At 39.3% G+C, this 20,326-nt stretch overlaps 2 protein-coding genes across 3 annotated transcripts in view; one reads left to right on the top strand and one right to left on the bottom strand.

The window, feature by feature from the left end:
* Positions 1-1,130: 1,130 nt before the first annotated feature.
* On the bottom strand, positions 1,131-7,841 carry LOC120053747 (cystathionine gamma-lyase-like). The gene is made up of 12 exons (XM_039000967.1): positions 7,553-7,841; positions 6,807-6,888; positions 6,541-6,636; positions 5,101-5,210; positions 4,524-4,658; positions 4,239-4,296; positions 4,057-4,134; positions 3,625-3,777; positions 3,114-3,235; positions 2,814-2,866; positions 2,374-2,512; positions 1,131-2,086 (listed from the first exon to the last, which is right to left on the bottom strand). The coding sequence occupies exons 1-12, from the start codon at positions 7,727-7,729 to the stop codon at positions 2,072-2,074; spliced, it is 1,218 nt and encodes a 405-aa protein (XP_038856895.1). The 5' UTR covers positions 7,730-7,841; the 3' UTR covers positions 1,131-2,071.
* A 7,986-nt stretch (positions 7,842-15,827) lies between these two features.
* ankrd13c (ankyrin repeat domain 13C) overlaps positions 15,828-20,326 on the top strand; it is a 57,089-nt gene continuing 52,590 nt past the window's right edge. For both annotated transcript variants that reach the window (XM_039000962.1, XM_039000961.1), the window contains exons 1-2: positions 15,828-16,527; positions 18,483-18,524. In XM_039000962.1, coding sequence (XP_038856890.1) covers positions 16,149-16,527; positions 18,483-18,524 — 421 coding nt within the window. In that variant the 5' untranslated portion in view covers positions 15,828-16,148. The remainder of the gene's footprint in view (positions 16,528-18,482; positions 18,525-20,326) is intronic.

The following is a 20,326-nucleotide window of genomic DNA, read 5'->3' as shown; positions in this document are numbered from 1 at the left end:
AATTTCAGTGGGTACAGGGTGTCTGAAGATGGTTTTGTGAGCCATGACCAGCCTTTCAAAGCATTTCATTGCTACAGATGTGAGTGCTACGGGGCGATAGTCATTTAGACAGGTTACCTTGGCGTTCTTGGACGCAGGAACTACGGACACAGGGACTGTAGGCATTACGGACTGGGTCAGGGAGAGGGCGGCAGGTAGCTTACTGGTTAAGATCATTGGGCTAGTAACTGAAAGGTTGCTGGTTTGAATCCATGAGCTGACTAAGTGAAAAGTGTGGCAGCAGAGTGTGCACAAATTTTCAGACTGATCCAGTGAAGAATTACATTACTGCACAATATTTTGTATCAAGTCTGCCAGGAGTTTGCCCAAATGTGCCAAATTGGTCAACTAATACATTTTCAAGTACATATAGAGAACATGTAAAAATGCTATGGTAATAAAAAATTTACATTTACACACTCCCAGGAATGTCATACATGATGGATCATTAGCCTAGAAACTAACATTCACACATCTAGAAGGCCGGGCGGGGAGACAGAGACAGCAGTGGGGTCAAATTGTAGACCCCAGTTCCTACATTTGAACATAAAAATGTATTTTAATCAAACAAAACTATGCTTCATTTTATCTCTGGGACCCATAGGATGACAAATCAGAGCAAGATTACTGAATGAAAGAACATTATTTACCTTCAGAGGTGAATGTATCAAACCAGTTGCCGTGACAAAAGTGTTGTTGTTGTGCACTCTCCTCAAACAATAGCATTGTATTTCACTGTTACTGTTAATTGGACACCGCAGATAGATTAACAAGAATTTAAGCTTTCTGCCCATAAGACATGTCTATGTCCCGGAAAGTTGGCTGTTGCACACAACGTTATTCTAGTCACAATAGCAACAACCGTCCTGGTTTAGAGACACCGATCCCGTAGAGGTTAACCAAATTATACATTTGTTTTACTCCATTGCATTGTTTACAACAGCTTAATAAACAGTAGCCTACATTCTACAGTACATCACACAGATAACATAGATCAGACATTGAAGCATACACTTAAGTAGCAAACAGATACAGTATGTATGATATGTGATTTATAACACAGTTGAGTGAATGAGAGTTCCAACATGACGTACTGCAAAGTGAATTTAATGAGTTTGGTCACAGATGACATTGATCAAACATGGTCTTTCCCAATTGAAGCACATACTTGCGTAGCAATCAGAGATACAGTAAGTATGATATGTGATTGATAACACTGTCAACTGAGTGAAGAGCTCCAACACGACGTGGGGTTGGTCGGTTCTCAGTTAGAAAACCCTGACATTGGGTGTTTTGATCTGAGAACAGGCCTGTGGGTTGAGTTCAGCAATACCACTGGAACTTTGTACATTAAACAAGTATTATTCTCTTGAGCGAGTGATTCCACAATTTTTTTTGACACAAGGCAAGGACAAGCATGCAGTTGGCAATCCCTCATGGGCCAACTTCCTTTAAGAGTCCTTTACTAGGCATACATCTGATAGATCCAGACACTGTTGTATTTAATCAAAACTGCTGTCCCGACATTTACAGAGCAAGACATTCTTCTCATGGTTCAATGTACCGTACATTAGTTTTCATGTTTAACTATATGAAGCAGAAAGACAACTGAATGCTGTTTTCCCTTACTCCTGAAAGTCCCGAATACCAGTTTTAATTGAATAAGACCGTCATTCACAATGCCCCGTCAACGCCATCCAAACAAAAAAATAACAAAACAAAAAACACACACACACACACACACACAGCAAAAGCAGCAAGAAATAAAATTTAGGAATACTTCCTCCTGATAAAATCAGCATTCAAAGAATTGATGATAAAAAAGGTTATCAATAATTAATGAAGAAAGCGTATGTTTAAAGAGCAGGTTTTCCCCTGATGAGTGCATTCATAAATACAGTTTGTGTGTGCTGTGTTGAGGCACCATCTCGCTGCTCTCTCCTTGTACACGGCTAGAAACACTGCGTACTCTTGCCTTTGCTCCGCCACGCTGACGACAGACAACCGCTGGTCTTGGGACGTCGTGAAGACATTACTTATTCGGATGCTGCTCAAAGAAAACAAAAAGATGGAAACAACCATTTGTGTGGTAAGGATAGTCGAGGGCAATGGGATGTTCAGTGGATGTACTATGGATGTGTTTGGGACAAAATATTCCAGTGATTGTCATCACTGAACAGGTCCCATTTGTCTGGATTTGACAGAGCTACCCTACTTCGCAATGGCCAGAAATCAGTGGTTCTTGGTGCTAGGCTAGCTGAGGTTAGAGACTTGTTTTCAGAGAGTATGCTATGAGCAGGCAGAGTGTAGTGTATTGTATGGTAGTGTACATACCGCAGCGTTCAGGGCTTGTTCCAGGTCCTCAATGATGTCCTGCTCGTCCTCCAGCCCCACAGACAGACGGATCAGCGTGTCACTGATCCCTAGGGCAGCCCTATCACTCTCTGGAACAGACGCATGGGTCATTATCGCCCTGAGAGGGAAAGAAAAAGAAAATCGCTAAAAATGAAAAAATAATACATTTCTATTGGCACTATGTTTAAAAAGTTGGTTTCAAAACTTCAAAGTAATATGTATTATTATATATATAAATAAAATATTTATTCTTGACCACTGCTGCCCCCTTGTGGCATTATTGTTCAAAAGTGAGGCAATCAAAGTACTTTATATTTCGATATTACAGTCAATTTCTTGGTTCAGCTGACAACATTTTGAATCTAAATATCATAGCAGTTACAATATTACGATTGTTGATGATATGTAGGAATACTTACGGATGCTCTGCCAAACTTTCATAACCGCCAAGGCTCTCGGCAAGTGCAAACAACTGAAATAAAATACAGCACAAAATGTTATTACTGTGTCCATCTGTGATTTAATTCACAACCCATACTGTAGTAAAATACACTGATGCCTCATACTATAGAGCCGAACCATGCAGTTTCTTTTCCCACTGTTCTTTCCAGCATTGTTCCAGCAACTACGGTGTACGCAGCTTAACCAGACCAGTCCAGTAGAGATCGCCTTCGCATTATATTGTGAATCAGACGTGAGCGTCTCAATTCTCTAATCACCTTGAGGCTGCTGAGGAAGGTGGTGGCATTCTCCAGTTTTCCCTTTATGTAAAAGGTGATCATCCCTGGGCAGCCTGTGCACTGTCTCTTCATCAGCTCGTGCTGGGGGTGGGAGGGTAAGCCTACAGAGTGAAGGGGGAATAAGAGGAAAACCAGTCAGTCGACTGTTAAATCCCTTAACCACCGGGTGCGGTCCCCTCAAGCGCAGAGAATAAGAGAGTAACTGGAGAGGCATATGCTATGTGTTTAACTATACATGTGCTTCTACTGGCCCAGGGAATTACCAAAGTGAATGCATTGTCCAAATTTTAGTTACATCACCTATTTGCCCAGAAAGCAGGTCATGTTAAAGGAAAGGGGGGGATACCTAGTCAGTTGTATAACTGAATGCATTCAACTGAAATGTGTCTTCAACATTTAACCAAACTCCTCTGAATCAGTTAAAACATGCGTGTTATGCAATATACAGAAGTACTACAGTTTGACATCCACAGAGAACCCCCCCCGTCACCTGGAAAGATGACTCTGTCCACCCTGGGGTCAGCTTCCAGGAACTTGGCCACCGCCAGGGCATTCTTGAAGTGCTGCCTCATGCGCAGGTGCAGGGTCTTCAGGCCACGGTTACACAGGTAGCAGTCAAAGGGGGACGGTACGGCTCCCAGGGCTTGTCAGGGTACATTAAGGAAGAACACTGCGTTACACAACACACCAATCAGCCCCTCAGACAAAGAATCAAACATGGTAACACACAAAGCCTTCTTTATCAGTGGTTTATAATTGGTGGAAAGCCCTGGCATCACGAGCATGTGTGGGTTTTTGATGGGCAAAAGTAAGTCACAAAATTTTGTGAAGTTCAAGTGCTTCAATCATAGTAGGCAAAAAATGTGGCGGGTGTGTCAGCTTAGCATAGCTTTTATCCAGTTGCCATTGATCCATCTCTCACCATTCTGTAGGAACTTCAGTCGGTCATACAGGTCCTCACTATTCACAGACACCAGGCCCATTACAACATCACTGTGACCTGTCAATCAAATAAGAAAAAAAATAAAACTCCCATGTAAACTGATTTTATTTGTGTGGAAATTCTCTTCAGTCAACATCAATGTACAGACAGAATGTACCTACCATTCATGTACTTAGTAGCTGAATACATGCAGATGTCTGCTCCGAGGTCCAAGGGGCGCTAAAGAGCAAGAGAAACACATTGGAGTATATTCGGGTTAATCAATGACACTATGTGACTGGATGTGTTAAACCCGAGAGCGTGAAATGAAGGAACACATCCATTTTAATTCAATTCACTAAGGTTTTCATTTCCAACGGTCCCTGGGCTGAACGTGGCAATGCAGAACCAACAATCTAGATACATAACCAACAACGCGTACAAGGCAGGATAGACTTGTTACATACCTGGAAGTAGGCTGACATAAAAGTGTTGTCCACGACCACCACGGTATCCTTGTTGTGTTGGTGGACCACAGCTGCACAGGCCTGGATATCCACCACCTTCATGGTAGGGTTGGTGGGAGTCTCAATCCATACTAACTACATGAAGATAGAAAATAAAAGAGAATCCCTTCAGAATTTCATGAACAAATTAGTTTGAGAGGAAGGTAATACAGTATATATCAATCATATACAGTATCTAGCCTTGTAGCAGCAGGTGTCATTTGAGTTTCATAGTTTTGGCTCCTAATCAAAAACGTACATCTATAAGATCTAGGTATTAAACTATGGGCATGTATGGACAGGAGAGACAAGTCACAGTGAAGTTTCTCCTTGATGATGCCATGACTCATGGAAAAGCTCAGGGTGAAGCACTTAACATGAAGAACAAAAGCGAAATGGTAGTGCTGATGCTGGATGACACATCTATTCTCACACCAACAGCCTGGAAACCTGAAACCTGGGTTCTTTCAAACTTGAGATTTAGGTGAAAATAAATCAATAGCATAAGGTAACTAAGCAGACTTAGAATTCCACTTACCTTTGTGTTCGGCTTAAGAGCGGCCTGGAGCAACTCGATTTTGGTACAATCAGCAAAGGAGACATCCAAGCCAAATTCTGTAGCAATCTTCTGGAAGTAACGATTGGTGCCTGTAGAGAAAAAGGCATCATGTATTACCGTTTCATGGTAATGGCTGTATGCATCAAACCATACTTACAAATACCGTTGAAGTCGGAAGTTTACATACACCTTAGCCAAATACATTTAAACTCAGTTTTAAACAATTCCTGATTGTTTAATCCTAGTAAAACTTCCCTGTCTTAGATCAGTTAGGATCACCACTTTATTTTAAGAATGTGAAATGTCAGAATAATAGCAGAGAATTATTAATTTCAGCTTTTATTTCTTTCATCACATTCCCAGTTGGTCAGAAGTTTACATACACTCAATTAGTATTTGGTAGCCTTGCCTTTAAATTGTTTAACTTGGTTCAAACGTTTCAGGTAGCCTTCCACAAGCTTCCCACAATAAGTTGGGTGAATTTTGGCCCATTCCTCCTGACAGAGCTGGTGTAACTGAGTCAGGTTTGTAGGCCTCCTTGCTCGCACACGCTTTTTCAGTTCTGCCCACAAATTTTCTATAGGATTGAGGTCAGGGCTTTGTGATTGCCACTCCAATACCTTTACTTTGTTGTCCTTAAGCCATTTTGCCACAACTTTGGAAGTATGCTTGGGGTCATTGTCCATTTGGAAGATCCATTTGCGACCAAGCTTTAACTTCCTGACTGATGTCTTGAGATGTTACTTCAATATATCCACATAATTGTCCTTCCTCATTATGCCATCTATTTTGTGAAGTGCACCAGTCCCTCCTGCAGCAAAGCACCCCCACAACACGATGCTGCCACCCCCGTGCTTCAAATTGCTCCCAAGGATGAACCAGACTTGTGGAGGTCTACAATTTTTTTTTCTCTAAGGTCTTGGCTGATTTATTTTGATTTTCCCATGATGTCAAGCAAAGAGGCAGAGTTTGAAGGTAGACCTTGAAATACATCCATATGTACACCTCCAATTGACTCAAATTATGTCAAATAGCCTATCAGAAGCTTCTAAAGACATGACATCATTTTCTGGAATTTTCCAAGCTATGTAAAGGTACAGTCAACTTAGTGTATGTAAACTTCTGACCCACTGGAATTGTGATACAGTGAATTATAAGTGAAATAATCTGTCTGTAAACAATTGTTGGAAAACTTACTTGTGTCATGCACAAAGTAGATGTCCTAACCGACTTGCCAAAACTATAGTTTGTTAACAAGAAATGTGTGGAGTGGTTGAAAAACAAGTTTTAATGACTCCAACCTAAGTATATGTAAACTTCCAACTTCAACTGTATGTGCGTACTCTTTCACTGGCAACATTTGTCTACCTTTTGGTAGTTCTCCAGACAGTTTTACAGACACTTTGGGCCATGTCTTACCTCCATACACATCACTCATGCAGACAACGCCATCTCCAGCTTTCAGCATGTGAGTGATGGTCATAGTCGCAGCCAGCCCGGAAGCAAGAGCAAAACCTACAGAAAATTCCCAGTTAAGAATACATTCTCTTCAAGTTGTAAACAGGAGTCTAGTTAAATGTATAGCGGTATTTTCTACCTGTAAGCTATAGGCCTACATTCTCTAACTTGTTATATTTTATTAGATACAAATTGATGAGGTAGTGGTGTCAGACATGAACACTTACAATACTTTGCTCCATCCAAAGCAGCAACAGCTTTTTCCAGACAGTTTCTAGTAGGGTTTCCACTCCGACTGTACTCAAAACCCTGATGAAGACAACATTCCACATTGAGAGCCCACATTTACCACATCTTTCATAAATAAACAGATGCTGATACTACTGATCATCTGACTATTAATTATTTGTTAAAAGTAATACCAATCGTAAACACAAACACTTTCAGTATTCATCACAAAAAGGTAATTTCCCATCACTCTAAGACATTGTGCAACCAACATTCTGACTCATGAATAAGTGCAAAATGTGCCAAGCTCGTTCTGGGCAGAGAAAGATGCTACAAAAGACAGTACCGTGCTACTACAGTATGTCATACATATTAATATTTAATTAACCCTGAAAATTCGTTTAACCTGACCGGTTCAGTACACCGCCCAGACCGATATGACACCCCATACTGAACGAACGCCTCTCGATACCAGACACCTAGGTTATTGCTGGCCTTGGCTACTGTTAAACTAGCCCTTTATAGGACGTGCGACGTCCTATATAGGGTTACTGCTAGACATAAATTATCTAGATACAGTACATAGGGGAAAACTCTTGCTCGATATACAATGATGATGATGGCTACTATCATTTCAGGTCATAATACACATTCAAAACATTTCAGATTAGTTCCGCAGGTAGCTCCTACTACAGTTCCCCTACGGTCTTTACGTTAGCCTAATGGTATACATTAGATAACTTACAGCATGATCTCCAGGTCCATACTGCTTGAACGTGGTGGACAGAGAAATAGGTGGTACCACCGCCATAGATTTCCATTGCTCCGGTTCCTGACCAACATGGATCGCCTCTGTTGCGAAAGATTTGAACTGCACGCGGAACCCGGCAGGCAAGTCGTTCTGTTGGTGTTTTGAAGCCATGTTACAAGTCAAGTCCGGTTCCCTGAGAGTAATTTACAGGATGTGTATGTTTCACCGTTGAATAATCTAAATGGAAACTGAACTGTGAATAAGCGACGACGTGTAATACCCATATAATGTCTAGCCCAATCACAGCCTCTCTATAAGGGGAGGATACCACCGATTGGTGTTTCAAAAGGGGAGTCCCGTACACGTCACCCGTATTTGCACGTGGCTTATTTGATTTTGTTGCTGGCAGGATTTTTTATAAAAAATAAAATAAAAATATCAACAAACAAAAGAGGAATAGTCACATGTAAACACGCATACAAACTATTTACATTGTCAGGAATCCTAAACAAACAAATCATGTTCATTAATAATACAAGTTTTAATTGCCTTTTTGTTTTTCATTTTAGTTAAAGTGGTGCCATATTGTTAAAACTCATTTATAAAGTGAAAAAGGTTAGGTTTTGAATTAGACCATTTGCATTTGTGAATATGAAATTTACCTAGTATTATTAGCAGTTGAATTAAATATACTACATCTGTATCTATGTCAGAATTTCTGAAATAAATCATTATATCAAAACCATTAAATAGTACAACCGGTTTTATTTTTTTTGTAGCAAAATTCTGTATGTCAATCCAAAACATTCTACTATAAATACAGCCAAAAAACAAATGCAAAATGGTCTCTTTCTCCATTCCACAGAAATAACAGTTATATTTCATATTCAGCTTGAATCTTTCCAAAACATGTTTCACAGGATACATTCTATGTAACATTTTAAATGAAACTTCCTTTACTATGTTACTGATACAATATTTGTTAGCAATTTTCCATGCTTTCCCCCATTGTATATCACCATAGATATTTGACCAAAAGAATCTTGCTGAGGGAATTGTAGTAACAAACAATATTCCTAATCTGTTTATTACTACATTTATCTTTGATGTGAATATTGCCAATTAATATATTTTCATCTAAATCTATGTTACTTACATCAACCACAGAGGAATTTAAAAAGAGATACAACCCCCCTTGGAATCGCATCAAAAACAATTGCATATTCTTTCGGGGTTATTGGAATTTTAAACTTATCAAGAAATTCCCCATATGAGAGTAGATATCCATCCTTATTCAGTAACTGACCAACCAAAATAATTTTATTTTCCAACCAGTTATGAAAAAAAAGACTTATTTTTAAATGGTATATCTTTGTTTTTCCATAAAAAGTATCTGTGAGGGGAAAAATGGTGTTTATACACTAACGTCCAAGCTGAAATTGCCTGCTTATGGAATTTGGCCAACTTGACTGAGATTTTATCAATATCAAAATTACATCGAAGCAAAAATTCTAAACCAAATAAATACTTAGGGAAGACATTCCAAATACTGTTCTGGTTCTTAACATACTTCAGAATCCAATTTATTTTAAAAGTATTATTTAGAGTATTGAAATCTAAAACCTCAAGACCTCCTTAGTGAGTATTAGTGAGAAAATCTTTTCGTAGATAGTGAGGCTTGTTCCTCCAAATAAAATTATAAAGAATCTTATCTAAGTCATTTACAATTTTAGGGGGTAAGTCAAGTGATAACGAGACATAAACCAATCTGGATAACCCTTCAGCTTTGGATAATAAAACCCGACCGTATAACGAAATATCTCTTATCAACCAGAGGTTCAATTTCTTCTTTGTTTTCTCAAAAATGGGGTTAAAGTTCAATTCACTCCTTTGTTTTTCATCCTTGCATGTAACAATTCCAAGATAAGTAACCTTATCTTTAATTGGGATACCATATACTTCCTGTAAAACACAATCCTCGAGTGGAAATAAGACTGACTTATTGATATTAATTTTCAAACCCGAAACCAAGGAAAAGTCTTCAATACAGGAAACTGCTTTAGAAACCTCATTCCTGTCTCTTAAAAATATGGTGGTATCATCAGCCAGTTGACATAGTTTAAATTCCTTGCCAAGTGCTGAAACACCTTGAAAATGACCTTTCTTGATATGAAAAGCCATAATTTGAGTAACCAATAAAAATTAAAATTGACTAATTGGGCAGCCCTGCCTAATGCCACGGCCAATATCAACTCTTTGGGATGTCCCGTGAGCTCATTTTACAGAGCTAGTACAACCACTATATAAAGTTTGGACTGCTTTCAAAAAAAAAAAAAAAAACGTATTGCTTTGAACATAAACTCATGTTCTACAGTGTCAAAAGCTTTAAAAAAATCAACAAACATAAGAAAACTATCATCAAGGATGAGGTCATTATAGTCAATCATATCTAAGATCAACCTGATGTTATTACTAATGTGTCGACCATGCACAAAACCAGATTGTTCTTAATCAATTACATGATGCAAGCCTTGTTTCAACCTCTTAGCAAATACAAGGGCAAATAATTTCCCATCATTATTCAACAGGCTAATGGGTCTCCAGTTGTCTATATAAAGAGTATCCTTATTAGGTTTGGGAATCAAAGTAATTACACCTTTCTTTAAGGAAGCCGGTAACTCCCCTTTTTCTATTGATTCTTGAAACATAGCAAGAATGAAAGGAATCAATTTATCATTGAATGCTTTATAAAACTCGCTTATTAAACCATTATTTCCAGCGGACCTATTGTCCTTAAGGCTTTTAATACAGTCTTTTATCTCAATTTCAGAAAACTCATCACAAAAATCCCTGAAATCATTATCTATCTTCTTAGCAATGTTTGCTACATTGTCTAAGAAAAGATCCATATTGGAAGTTGACTGGGCTGATGTATACAGATTCTGATAAAACTGGGCAACATGCTGAGAGATTTCTTTAAGATTTTCATTGGGACTATTATTAATCATTAATTTACATATGGAAGTCTTTTTGCCTGCCGTTTTTTCTAAATTAAAGAAATATTTTGTATTTTTCTCTCCCTCTTCCATCCATTTTCGTCTTGATCTTACAAACGCTCCCCGGGCCTTTTCCTCGTAGATACAGTCTAACTGCATTTGCAATGATGATAGCTCCAGTAATTCCTGATTAGTTAGTTCAGTTTTTTTTAGTATAACCCATTATTCCCTTTATGATGTCATATTCTTTCTCTTGGCACGAGCAATTTCTTTCCCCATTGAAATAGCCAAAAGCCTTATATCAAATTTCATTAGCTCCCAGTAACTTCCAAACGTATTCATAAACACAGGCACAATTCCAGTATTTATCAATAATTCCTGCTACTTCCTTCTTAAATACTTAATTCTCTAGTAAAGTCTTGTTCATTTTCCAGTAACATTAACTTTTTTTGTTGACAAACCATGCATATTTATCTTTATTGAGATCCCTTTGTGGTCTGTTAAAATCGATGGTTCAATCAAGACTGTATCAACCTTGTCAGCCATATCTTCAGATATCAGCCAGAAATCAATACGGGATTGTATAGATACATCTTTAGTACTCCATGTAAACAATCTTATCTGGGTTCTTATGTCTCCAAATATCTAGAACACCTAACCGTAGACATATATTCCTTATCTCACAAACAGAATTGCTATCCGTAGGAGGCCATCTATCTAGATTATCATGTAATACTGTATTAAAATCTCCACCCCATATTACACTGGCCAATGGAAATTTAGACATAATTTTACTTATTTTCCTCTCAATGTCTCTAAATAAAATACAGTTACTTGAATTGTTATTGGAAGCATAAGTATTTACAACAATGAATTGAACGTGGTTGACATCTTCCAATAGTATAATCCATCTCCCTGTATTATCTGCTTCATGACTCAATATATGACCCTTAAAGTTGCCTTTTAAAATAGCGACACCTGCTGTCCGATTAGTACCAAATGAAAACCAAATATCGTTCCCCCATTGACACTTCCAAAACGCAGTATCTGTGGAACAGGCATGAGTTTCTTGAAAGAAATAAAAAGTCGGCACTCTTACCCTTACAATACAAATATATATATTACGGATTCCCCTGGCATTAATAGAAAAAACAGAAATGGACATTTACTATCACAGTGCCTATATGAAGAATATTAAACCTGTATACGTGTAACGGATGTGAAATGGCTAGCTAGTTAGCGGTGGGGCGCGCAAATAGCGTTTCAATCGGTTACGTCACTCGCTTTGAGACCTTGAAGTAGTGGTTCCCCTTGCTCTGCAAGGGCCGCGGCCTTTGTGGAGCGATGGGTAGCGATGTTTCGTGGGCGACGTTGTTGAGGGTCCCTGGTTCGCGCCTGGGTATGGGCGAGGGGACTGACTAAAGTTAAACTGTTACATACGTTCACATGAATCGGGTTCTCACAAAAAGAAAAGTTCTTACTAGTTGCAAATAAAAACAGTCCTTTGCACCACTCAAGTGGTTGACCTAAATTATATTTTTATACAATTGCAAATAACATTGTACCATAGATTGGTAAAAACGAATAGCCATCAAGCTAACATTAAGTGTCATTGCGAATTTCCCTGCCATAAAAAAAAATTGATATAAAAAAAGTTTAGCTCACACAAACAATGCTCATTCCTCAAGAAATATAGTTTTATCAGACGCAAATAAAACTCAGTCCTGCACAACTCACTTTATAAGTCGAGCAGTCAACAAGCTAGGCGTCAGCGTGAATTTCCCTTCCATTATCAAAACCGTTAGCTCCGCAAAGTATGCACTTTTCCCTTCCTTCCTTGCTCTCTCAATCATCCGCCACAGACGATTCCGAGCTTCTTTGTCAAATGCTGTCAGATCCTCCTTGAACCTCAGGTTGTTATTCTTTAAATAGTCATTTTTCTTTGCACTTTTCCATGTCATATCCCTCGCTGTCCTGGAGATGAATCTCATGATCACTGGTCATGGTGGCTGGTTGTTTTCCCCATCTCTCAGCCTACCCAGGCGGTGCACTACATCCAGAGAACCTGCAACAACATTTCGCTCCTCCTCCGGGACTATTGCCCTGCAAATGTCCTTCACTCTTGCTTTGATGTTCTCGTCAGATTTTTCTGCTATTCCATAAATTCGAAGATTCAATCTCCGACTATACCAGTCATTCTCGTTTACCTTTGACTCCATTTCAGTGAGTTTCTTCTCCTGCTTTGCAACCTGAATTTTCAATGTTGCGTTCTGCTGCTTCAGAGTGTTTTTCTTCCTCAGCATTGAAATCAATCGATTTCTTCAGGTTAACAATCGTGATAGTGTTCTTTATCACCAAATTCATGTCATCTGCGCTCTCTTTGAATTTAGCCGCGAGGATGCGGACGATGTTGTCCTGTAGCTGGCTCATTGATGGTTCACTTCTCAGCTTCTTTGGAAGTTGCTCCTTGGTTGGGGTATTCGGGTATGAATCGCATTCACCCCCCTTTTTTTACACTGCAAGCATATGAGTGAGTTTCAACAATGCCTCTTTTCTCCTTGGAAGTTTCAACATCCATTATCTCAGCAACAGTTTGGTCATGTCCTGATTCCATGCTACTAGCTATGAAGACGTTAGCAGGCTAACTTACCTACACACGCTGAAACTTTTCGATAGCTAGCTTGTTCGTTGGAAATCGTCAAAAATATATTTCAATGGTTTGATTCATTACAAAATCATTCAAAATAGCTACATTGTATGGTTAGATATCATTTTTTTGTGAAAAAACAAACAAATTGAAACTGCAGTCTAAAACTATAAACTTTGTGAAAAAAAAAAACTAAAATTGTTCCTCAGCTAGAAATGTTGGTTACACCCTCTCATGTCACCATCTTGAGCGCCCCCGCTGGCAGGATTTTCTCTCGCCAAGCCAATAATAGTATGATGCGTAGTTTGAGCGAATAAGAGGAAGAGTAGACTGCATTATACAAATATGTTATACACATGTACATTACGTACAATTTATGTAGTTTGTTCGTAGTTTGAACATAGTCTAAAATTTACACCACCAATTTATTGAAGACGGCTATGTGTGTATTTTTTTCCACATATATATTTTCAGTTGAATGTAAAACACGAGAAACAAAAACAGGAGAGTTATTATAACACATTTGTATGTTTTTTTGTCTTAGTACATAAAAAGCAAAATGTTGTAAAAACAACTAACAACAATTACACTCCCATTGACGCTATGAGGGAGAGTCAAGATGTTGCTGTGATATTTTTTTTTGTTTTTTTTCTCTATCACACAACTATTTCCACTCCTGTGACACAGGGGGAGACAATGTGCTATGTTGTTCAGTCCCTGTGTTAGTCAAGACAGTTTGACTATAAAAAGTCAAATTTCGAAATGTGTAGATCCACAGTCCTTCTAGTATCTGTGCCATTATAGCATCTGTGACAGCATGGGCAGTGCTATTGAGGCAATCTCCATTTTGAAGTAATCCTTAATGTTTGTCACAGTTATTTTGTCGTTGAATGGTAAAGAAGGCAATCTATCAAAGTAAGCATAGACAGGTTCTAATTGATATTGATTGAAAATCAAACAAAAAGGCCAAAAAATTGGTTAAAAGGATTAAAATAGCTAATGAATCCAAAGGTAAATCCACAAAAGAGAACCAATATAAGCACTATTTAGATGCTTGAAATCTGTATCTCTAGGTGTCTTCCAAGCAGGTGTCTATCACCTTTTCTAATTAGCCCATTCATAGACGCTAACTACCTTTAGCTCTATTCATGAAGGTATCTTCTAACCAAGGCATAGCCAGAATAGATTCTGAACCTACACTTGCTTACAGCTACACTGGGATAGGATAGGCTTCCACATGTGTTTGAGCACGCTAGATGGCTAAATAGCACAGGTGGTCACCTCTGACTTCCATTTGTCTTCTGTAAACAAGTGCTGTAACATGGAGATATTGCCGTGTGGGAACCCTAACCCTATAAAGGCATGTAGTAATTTAACCTTTTAATTTGTTATTCTTGTTTTCTTGCTGATAAGAAAAATATGTTCCTTAGGTTTTTCATTCTCAACAGTTTCCCGTATGTATAAAGAACAGTCCACCACCCAATGGACATTCAGCCAATTTGACACAACTGTGGGAAGCATTGAAGTCAACATGGGCCCACATCCCTGTGGAACACTTTTGACACCTTTCGACACCTTGCTTTCGACACCTTAATGTTTTGTACACTCAGTGTATTTTATATCTGCATCAGAATGGAAAGTTGATTGACTGACCATGACAGTTAAGCAAATCTATAAACTCTTGATCTGTGCTATGGTGACATAATGAGATATGAGAATGGACTCAATCCAAGTGTTGTAACTATTTACTTTATGAAAATGCTAGAATTTGACTTGTAATACAACTTGAGAACTTATTGTAGACTAAATGTGCATACTAGTAGCCAATCAGTTAACCCCACTGTTCCCTGGGCACCGAACACTTGGATGTCGATTATGGCAGCCTCCACACCTCTCTGATTTAGAGGGGTTGGGCTAAATGCAGAAGACACATTTCAGTTGAATGCATTCAGTTGTAACACTGACTAGGTATCCACCTTTTCCATTTAATGAGTAATTGTAACATCATTGATTGTAGGCGTGTACATTAGTAGCCAATCCATTTTATGAGAAGTAACATTGTAGCTATTTTGTTGTAATATCCCCTAATGTAACACCAGAGAATGTAACAACCAATAATGTATATTAACCCAACACCCCCTGGTAATGTAGCTGAGGAACAATCAACTCCGTTTTCTTAAATGGAGGCGGAGTTGACTTTTGATAACTATTCGCGCGATTTGCTTGCAACAACATTGAGTCACCATCAGTCGATACTTGTAAAAATTAATCTCAGTTACATAGTATGTCAAGGCCGCTACGTTTCCATTTGAGCAACACAAAGTAGGAACAAGTCGGTGGTTGTATTCGATAAAAGTTTTTATTAAAAGTATGAATGCAGCACCCCATGGAAGGACCGCGGTTGTACAGGACAAACATATGTACAATATTTTTTTTAGAATAGCATTTTTTTTTTTTTTTTTTACAAGTACTGACTAATGGTGACTCAATGTTGTTGCTAGCAAATCACGTGACGAGTTATCGAAATTCAACTCCGCCTGAGATACGCCTCGATAGAGAACGGTGTGGAGCATAGTTGAGCGTTCCTCAACTACATATACTGTAACCTTTGCAAACTCTCGCGATACTACTGGCGGAAGATGGCAGATGAATCTTCGGTTCTAGTCAAATGATGCACTCTGTAGGAGTCGCTAATGTAGGGACAGTTTCGGTTATGAGAAAAGGAAAAATAGTTGTAGTTACTTAGTTATTGCGGAGTATTTGCTACCCTTTTTAAATTGCATTCTTCTTTCCTTTTATTCGTCGAATAATATAGGATTTTCATGTGCAATTTACAGATTTTGGGTGATCTAGACTACCACTGTCATTTTTGCCAGCGTAATACATATATTTGCCCAGAGGGTTATCGTCAACGGCACCCTCTCCTCCGCTGTCAATTGTTTAGAAAATGACCGGAGAAAAGATCCGCTCCCTCCGCAAGGATCATAAACCGAGCAAAGAAGAGGATTTACTGGAACCGGACGAAGAGGCTGCAACTGGGACATTTACTTCAACTAAGACTAATAAGGGCAAAGCAAGTAAAATCTTTAGCAATCACAAGTTGGTTAAATCTCCATCGACACAGCAGCAACATCAGAATCAGCAATCGCAGATAAATGCAAACACTAACACATTGTCAACCGCCGACGTTATCGAGGATAACAACAAAAACCCTGTAATCAGAACCGGCGAAGGATTTCCAGTCCATGAATGTGTATTCAAAGGGGATGTCCGGCTCTTATCCTCGCTCATTCGAACTCAGAATATTGCTCAGAAAGATCTCCATGGTAAGAATCGTATGGCTCCCTATCTCTATGTTCCAAATTAGCCTATTTGACCTAGGAAATACCGGTACCGTCGGCATTTATCGTTTCATCATATTTTCAGCTGACTAAATTATCAATTTAAACAAGCTTTGTAGACGAGCTTGTGTGTCTTCCAGCTTGGTTTACATCATTTATTTTTGGGGTGGTTGACATTGCTCTACCGTTTCCCTCAGGCCAACACCTTGGGATGACCATTTTCCAAATGCCCAACGCATCCCAAAAAGGATGATAAAAAAAATATATAAAACAACACATTGTTGATATGTGTCTGAGTTCCATGTTGCTGTATGTCACTAGGCCGGTTCCTCCGCCTCCACTACCTTTGGCAAGGCCTACCCAGCTCAGCTTGTAGTTGTTCTTATTGGAAGTTGTTCTTAAGGAATGGATAGGTGAGGACAACAACAACCTATACAATGATCAAAAAAAAGCATCCATTAATGAGATTTGCCATACTTCAGGGAAGCTGTCAATCTCACGCAGGTTCAAAGACTAACAGAAATCGAAACCAGGCACACCTAATGCAAATCAATCAGCAATATCTGAATTTGACTGATATCACATGCTAGCTAGGCTAAATTAGTGTAGTGTTTTTATTTAGGCTATGGAAGATATGGGAATTTCTCTAGTGCTGATATTCCATTTGGCCTACTGTGGTAGTGTCAGTATGGTGAGTCTGTTGATTATGTGTTGGACCATATCCATTTGAGCATGACCAGGAACTTGATCAGTCTCCACTGTTTACTTACAGCACATTTTAGGTGATGCAGGCTGCGATAGGGCTGGTTCTACATCCCCTTGTGCATGGCAAGGCTATCCCAGTTCAAGTGGACTGGTCCATGTTGACCTCCCATACTGCATTGTTTCACATTGTTTATTAAAGTTGTATAAGATTATTATTGCAGAATCTCTAAACCAACCTGAAGTTATGCAGCGTCTAAAAATAAGCAGGCTGAGACTGAGGTATCTGCCAGTCTTGGACAATCCCCTTTCTCATCTGAGAACCTCAGCTGGGCCTAGGCCCTCTATGAAATTTGTCACATCAGGGCTTCTACTGGGAGGCCTGTTATACTCTAGATGCCTGCCATGTGGCCACCCTGTCTACTGGGAGAAGCTATGGGGATGGGTTTTTAGCTTTCTCAGTAGGATTCTACTTGTGCATATTCAGACCTTTGCTCATGCTGTCAGTGTTTGTGGCTTTTCTTCATTAGTTTACTACAGAAGTGTACTTTTTGTCTGTCTACATGTTCATTTATTGGGTGTAGGCTATATGGGGCCCTTTAAGTGTACAGTATTGTTATAATATTATAAGGTTAACTGCCTTTTTTAAACAGGTGCAATTTGTGCCTGTCTACACTATATTCTCTGAGACTGACCACACACACACATACACTATCCTTCTTCTATATGATTAAGGTTGCATTTAAACAGGCAACCCAATTCTGATCTTTAATCTAATTGGTCTTTTGACCAGTCACATTAGATCTTTTCAAATCCGATCTTTTTCAGAGCTGATCTGATTGATCAAAAGACTAATTAGTGAAAAAAATATCTGAATTTGTCTGGCTGTGTAAATGCAGCCATAGTGGATTACTGCTTTACCAAATACAGTAGTTTTTCCAAGATTCAATTACATATTGGTTAGGCTATGTAAATAATGGGCATGGGAATTGATAGGATATTTAGAGTGTCTGTTTGCAGGCCTATCTGTAACACACAGTCTAAACTAGTGGAGAATGGCTCATAATAATGGCCGGAACAGAGCAAATGGAATGGCATCAAACACCTGAAAACCATGTTTGATCTATTTGATACTATTCCACTGATTCCACTCCAGTCATTACCACAAGGCTGTTCTCCCCAATTAAGGTGCCACCAACCTCCTGTGGTCTAAACTGTATTTTCTTTGTCCTCTTCAGGAAACACACCCCTACACCTCGCTGTCATGATGGGTCACAAAGGTGAGTAGTGCACAGATTTCATTAGGGTGTGTGTGTATGGTGAGTGTCTGTTGTCTGGCATTTTACATTTAAGTCATTTAGCAGACGCTCTTATCCAGAGCGACTTACAAATTGGAAAGTTCATACATATTCATCCTGGTCCCCCCGTGGGAATTGAACCCTGGTCCCCCCGTGGGAATTGAACCCACAACCCTGGCGTTGCAAGCGCCATGCTCTACCAACTGAGCCACACGGGACCATGAAGGCCTAGGTTTCTGGCATGAAGGCCTAGGTTTCTGACTTGTGTGTTTGTCTGGTCCTGAGTCCCTTTGTGGAGGGTAAAGTGCTATAGACTTTTGCCACCGATCGCAGATCTCAGAGTCAAACCCCAAAAGGCAGGATGCTCATGCATTTCTAAATAGGAGCTCATGGATTTATAACTGACCAAAATAGTTTTGCACTGGCAACCCCTTTTTTAATGGACATAGTCCTTCAGACTAAAACCTCTAAAGTGGACTCTGTGCTAGAACGGACTGTCTCGACAATAGTGAAGATTGCATAATTTCTATTGAATCTAAGGCTGCACAAAAGAGGCTATGCATTGCTCCTTATCTATGATTGAGATGGATACATGTTGGACAGTTGGCCCACACATACCCTGACAGATGGAACTTGGCAGTGAGGATGATTAGCAGTACAAATGACTAGAGATTTTTCTTTCCTAAATGTAATCTGCTATGACTGCTATGAATCCTTGCAGATCATTAATGTCAGTGATCATCTCTCTGGATCAAGGAAGATAAAGGGATTTTGTTCGAAGTTAGATTGTTCAAAGCTAGCTAATCTCATCCCAGAATTATCCAGGCAGAGACCATATCCTAGCTCATCAGTTTTTGGTTGTTGCATATTACTGAAGTTACATAGTTTTGTTTATGTATTTTCACAGTGGGATAATGTATAGCCTGTGTGGGTAGTTTGAGCACAAAGTAGAGCGATCACGACTGCTATTAAGGTTTTGTAGAACCCTTCAGTACGTTGGTCTTTTTGTGCTGTGTTAAGTTATATTGGCTTTACTAGAAACATGCTTCTGCGTAAAATATTCATGCAATGCCCCATTGTGACTAGATGCCTACATTTCATTTCACTGGGAGACTACAGTACATGCTATTAAAAGATTTATGCATTTTTTTAAGGGGCTTTCAGTGAACTATCCAGGCGTATGTTCCTTGTGTGCCTTTCACTGCTTGTTTGTCAGATGTAAACACAACTGTAAGTACATGGAAATCTCATTCCCACTACATATAGGTACCGTTTATCACTATTTTGCTTGCTACCCAACTAAGAGTGCAGTGGTTGAATTGATTGTAGTAATGCGTTAGCCTATCCCTAGCTTATGACACCGCCCTATCCTCTAGAGATGTATTGGCTAGACAGGTGATAGCAACAACATGAGCTCATATTGTGGGTGTGGTCCTCCCTATTGGGATTTCTGTTTGGAAGGAGACACTGTGTGTGTGTGTGTGTGTGTGTGTGTGTGTGTGTGTGTGTGTGTGTGTGTGTGTGTGTGTGTGTGTGTGTGTGTGTGTGTGTGTGTGTGTGTGTGTGTGTGTGTGTGTGTGTGTGTGTGTGTGTGTGTGTGTGTGTGCTAGTCTCTATAACATACAGTAAAACAGTGGTTCCCAACCTTTTTTGGTTACTGTACCACCAACAGAATCTTGCTCTGCCTGGAGTACACCTGAAGTACCCCCTCATGTGCATTTTACCAGTAAGCCTAAGTCTCATGAGTCTTCTCAAGTATCCCCTGTGGATAGGTCCTTAGGGGT

The sequence above is a fragment of the Salvelinus namaycush genome, chromosome 9, assembly GCF_016432855.1.
Source record: "Salvelinus namaycush isolate Seneca chromosome 9, SaNama_1.0, whole genome shotgun sequence".
NCBI classification, from domain to species: Eukaryota; Metazoa; Chordata; class Actinopteri; order Salmoniformes; family Salmonidae; genus Salvelinus; species Salvelinus namaycush.
This window is presented reverse-complemented; position numbering and strand designations above follow the sequence as displayed.

What these genes read in the sequence shown, in the direction of transcription:
- LOC120053747 (XM_039000967.1), bottom strand. Translation starts at nt 7,729, where the DNA reads ATGGCTTCAAAACACCAACAGAACGACTTGCCTGCCGGGTTCCGCGTG. An exon ending in CCTTCCTCAGCAGCCTCAAG is followed by an intron (nt 2,867 to 3,113) that starts GTGATTAGAGAA and finishes ATTTTATTTCAG; the next exon opens with TTGTTTGCACTTGCCGAGAG. An exon ending in GAAAGTTTGGCAGAGCATCC is followed by an intron (nt 2,513 to 2,813) that starts GTAAGTATTCCT and finishes TTTCCCTCTCAG; the next exon opens with GGCGATAATGACCCATGCGT.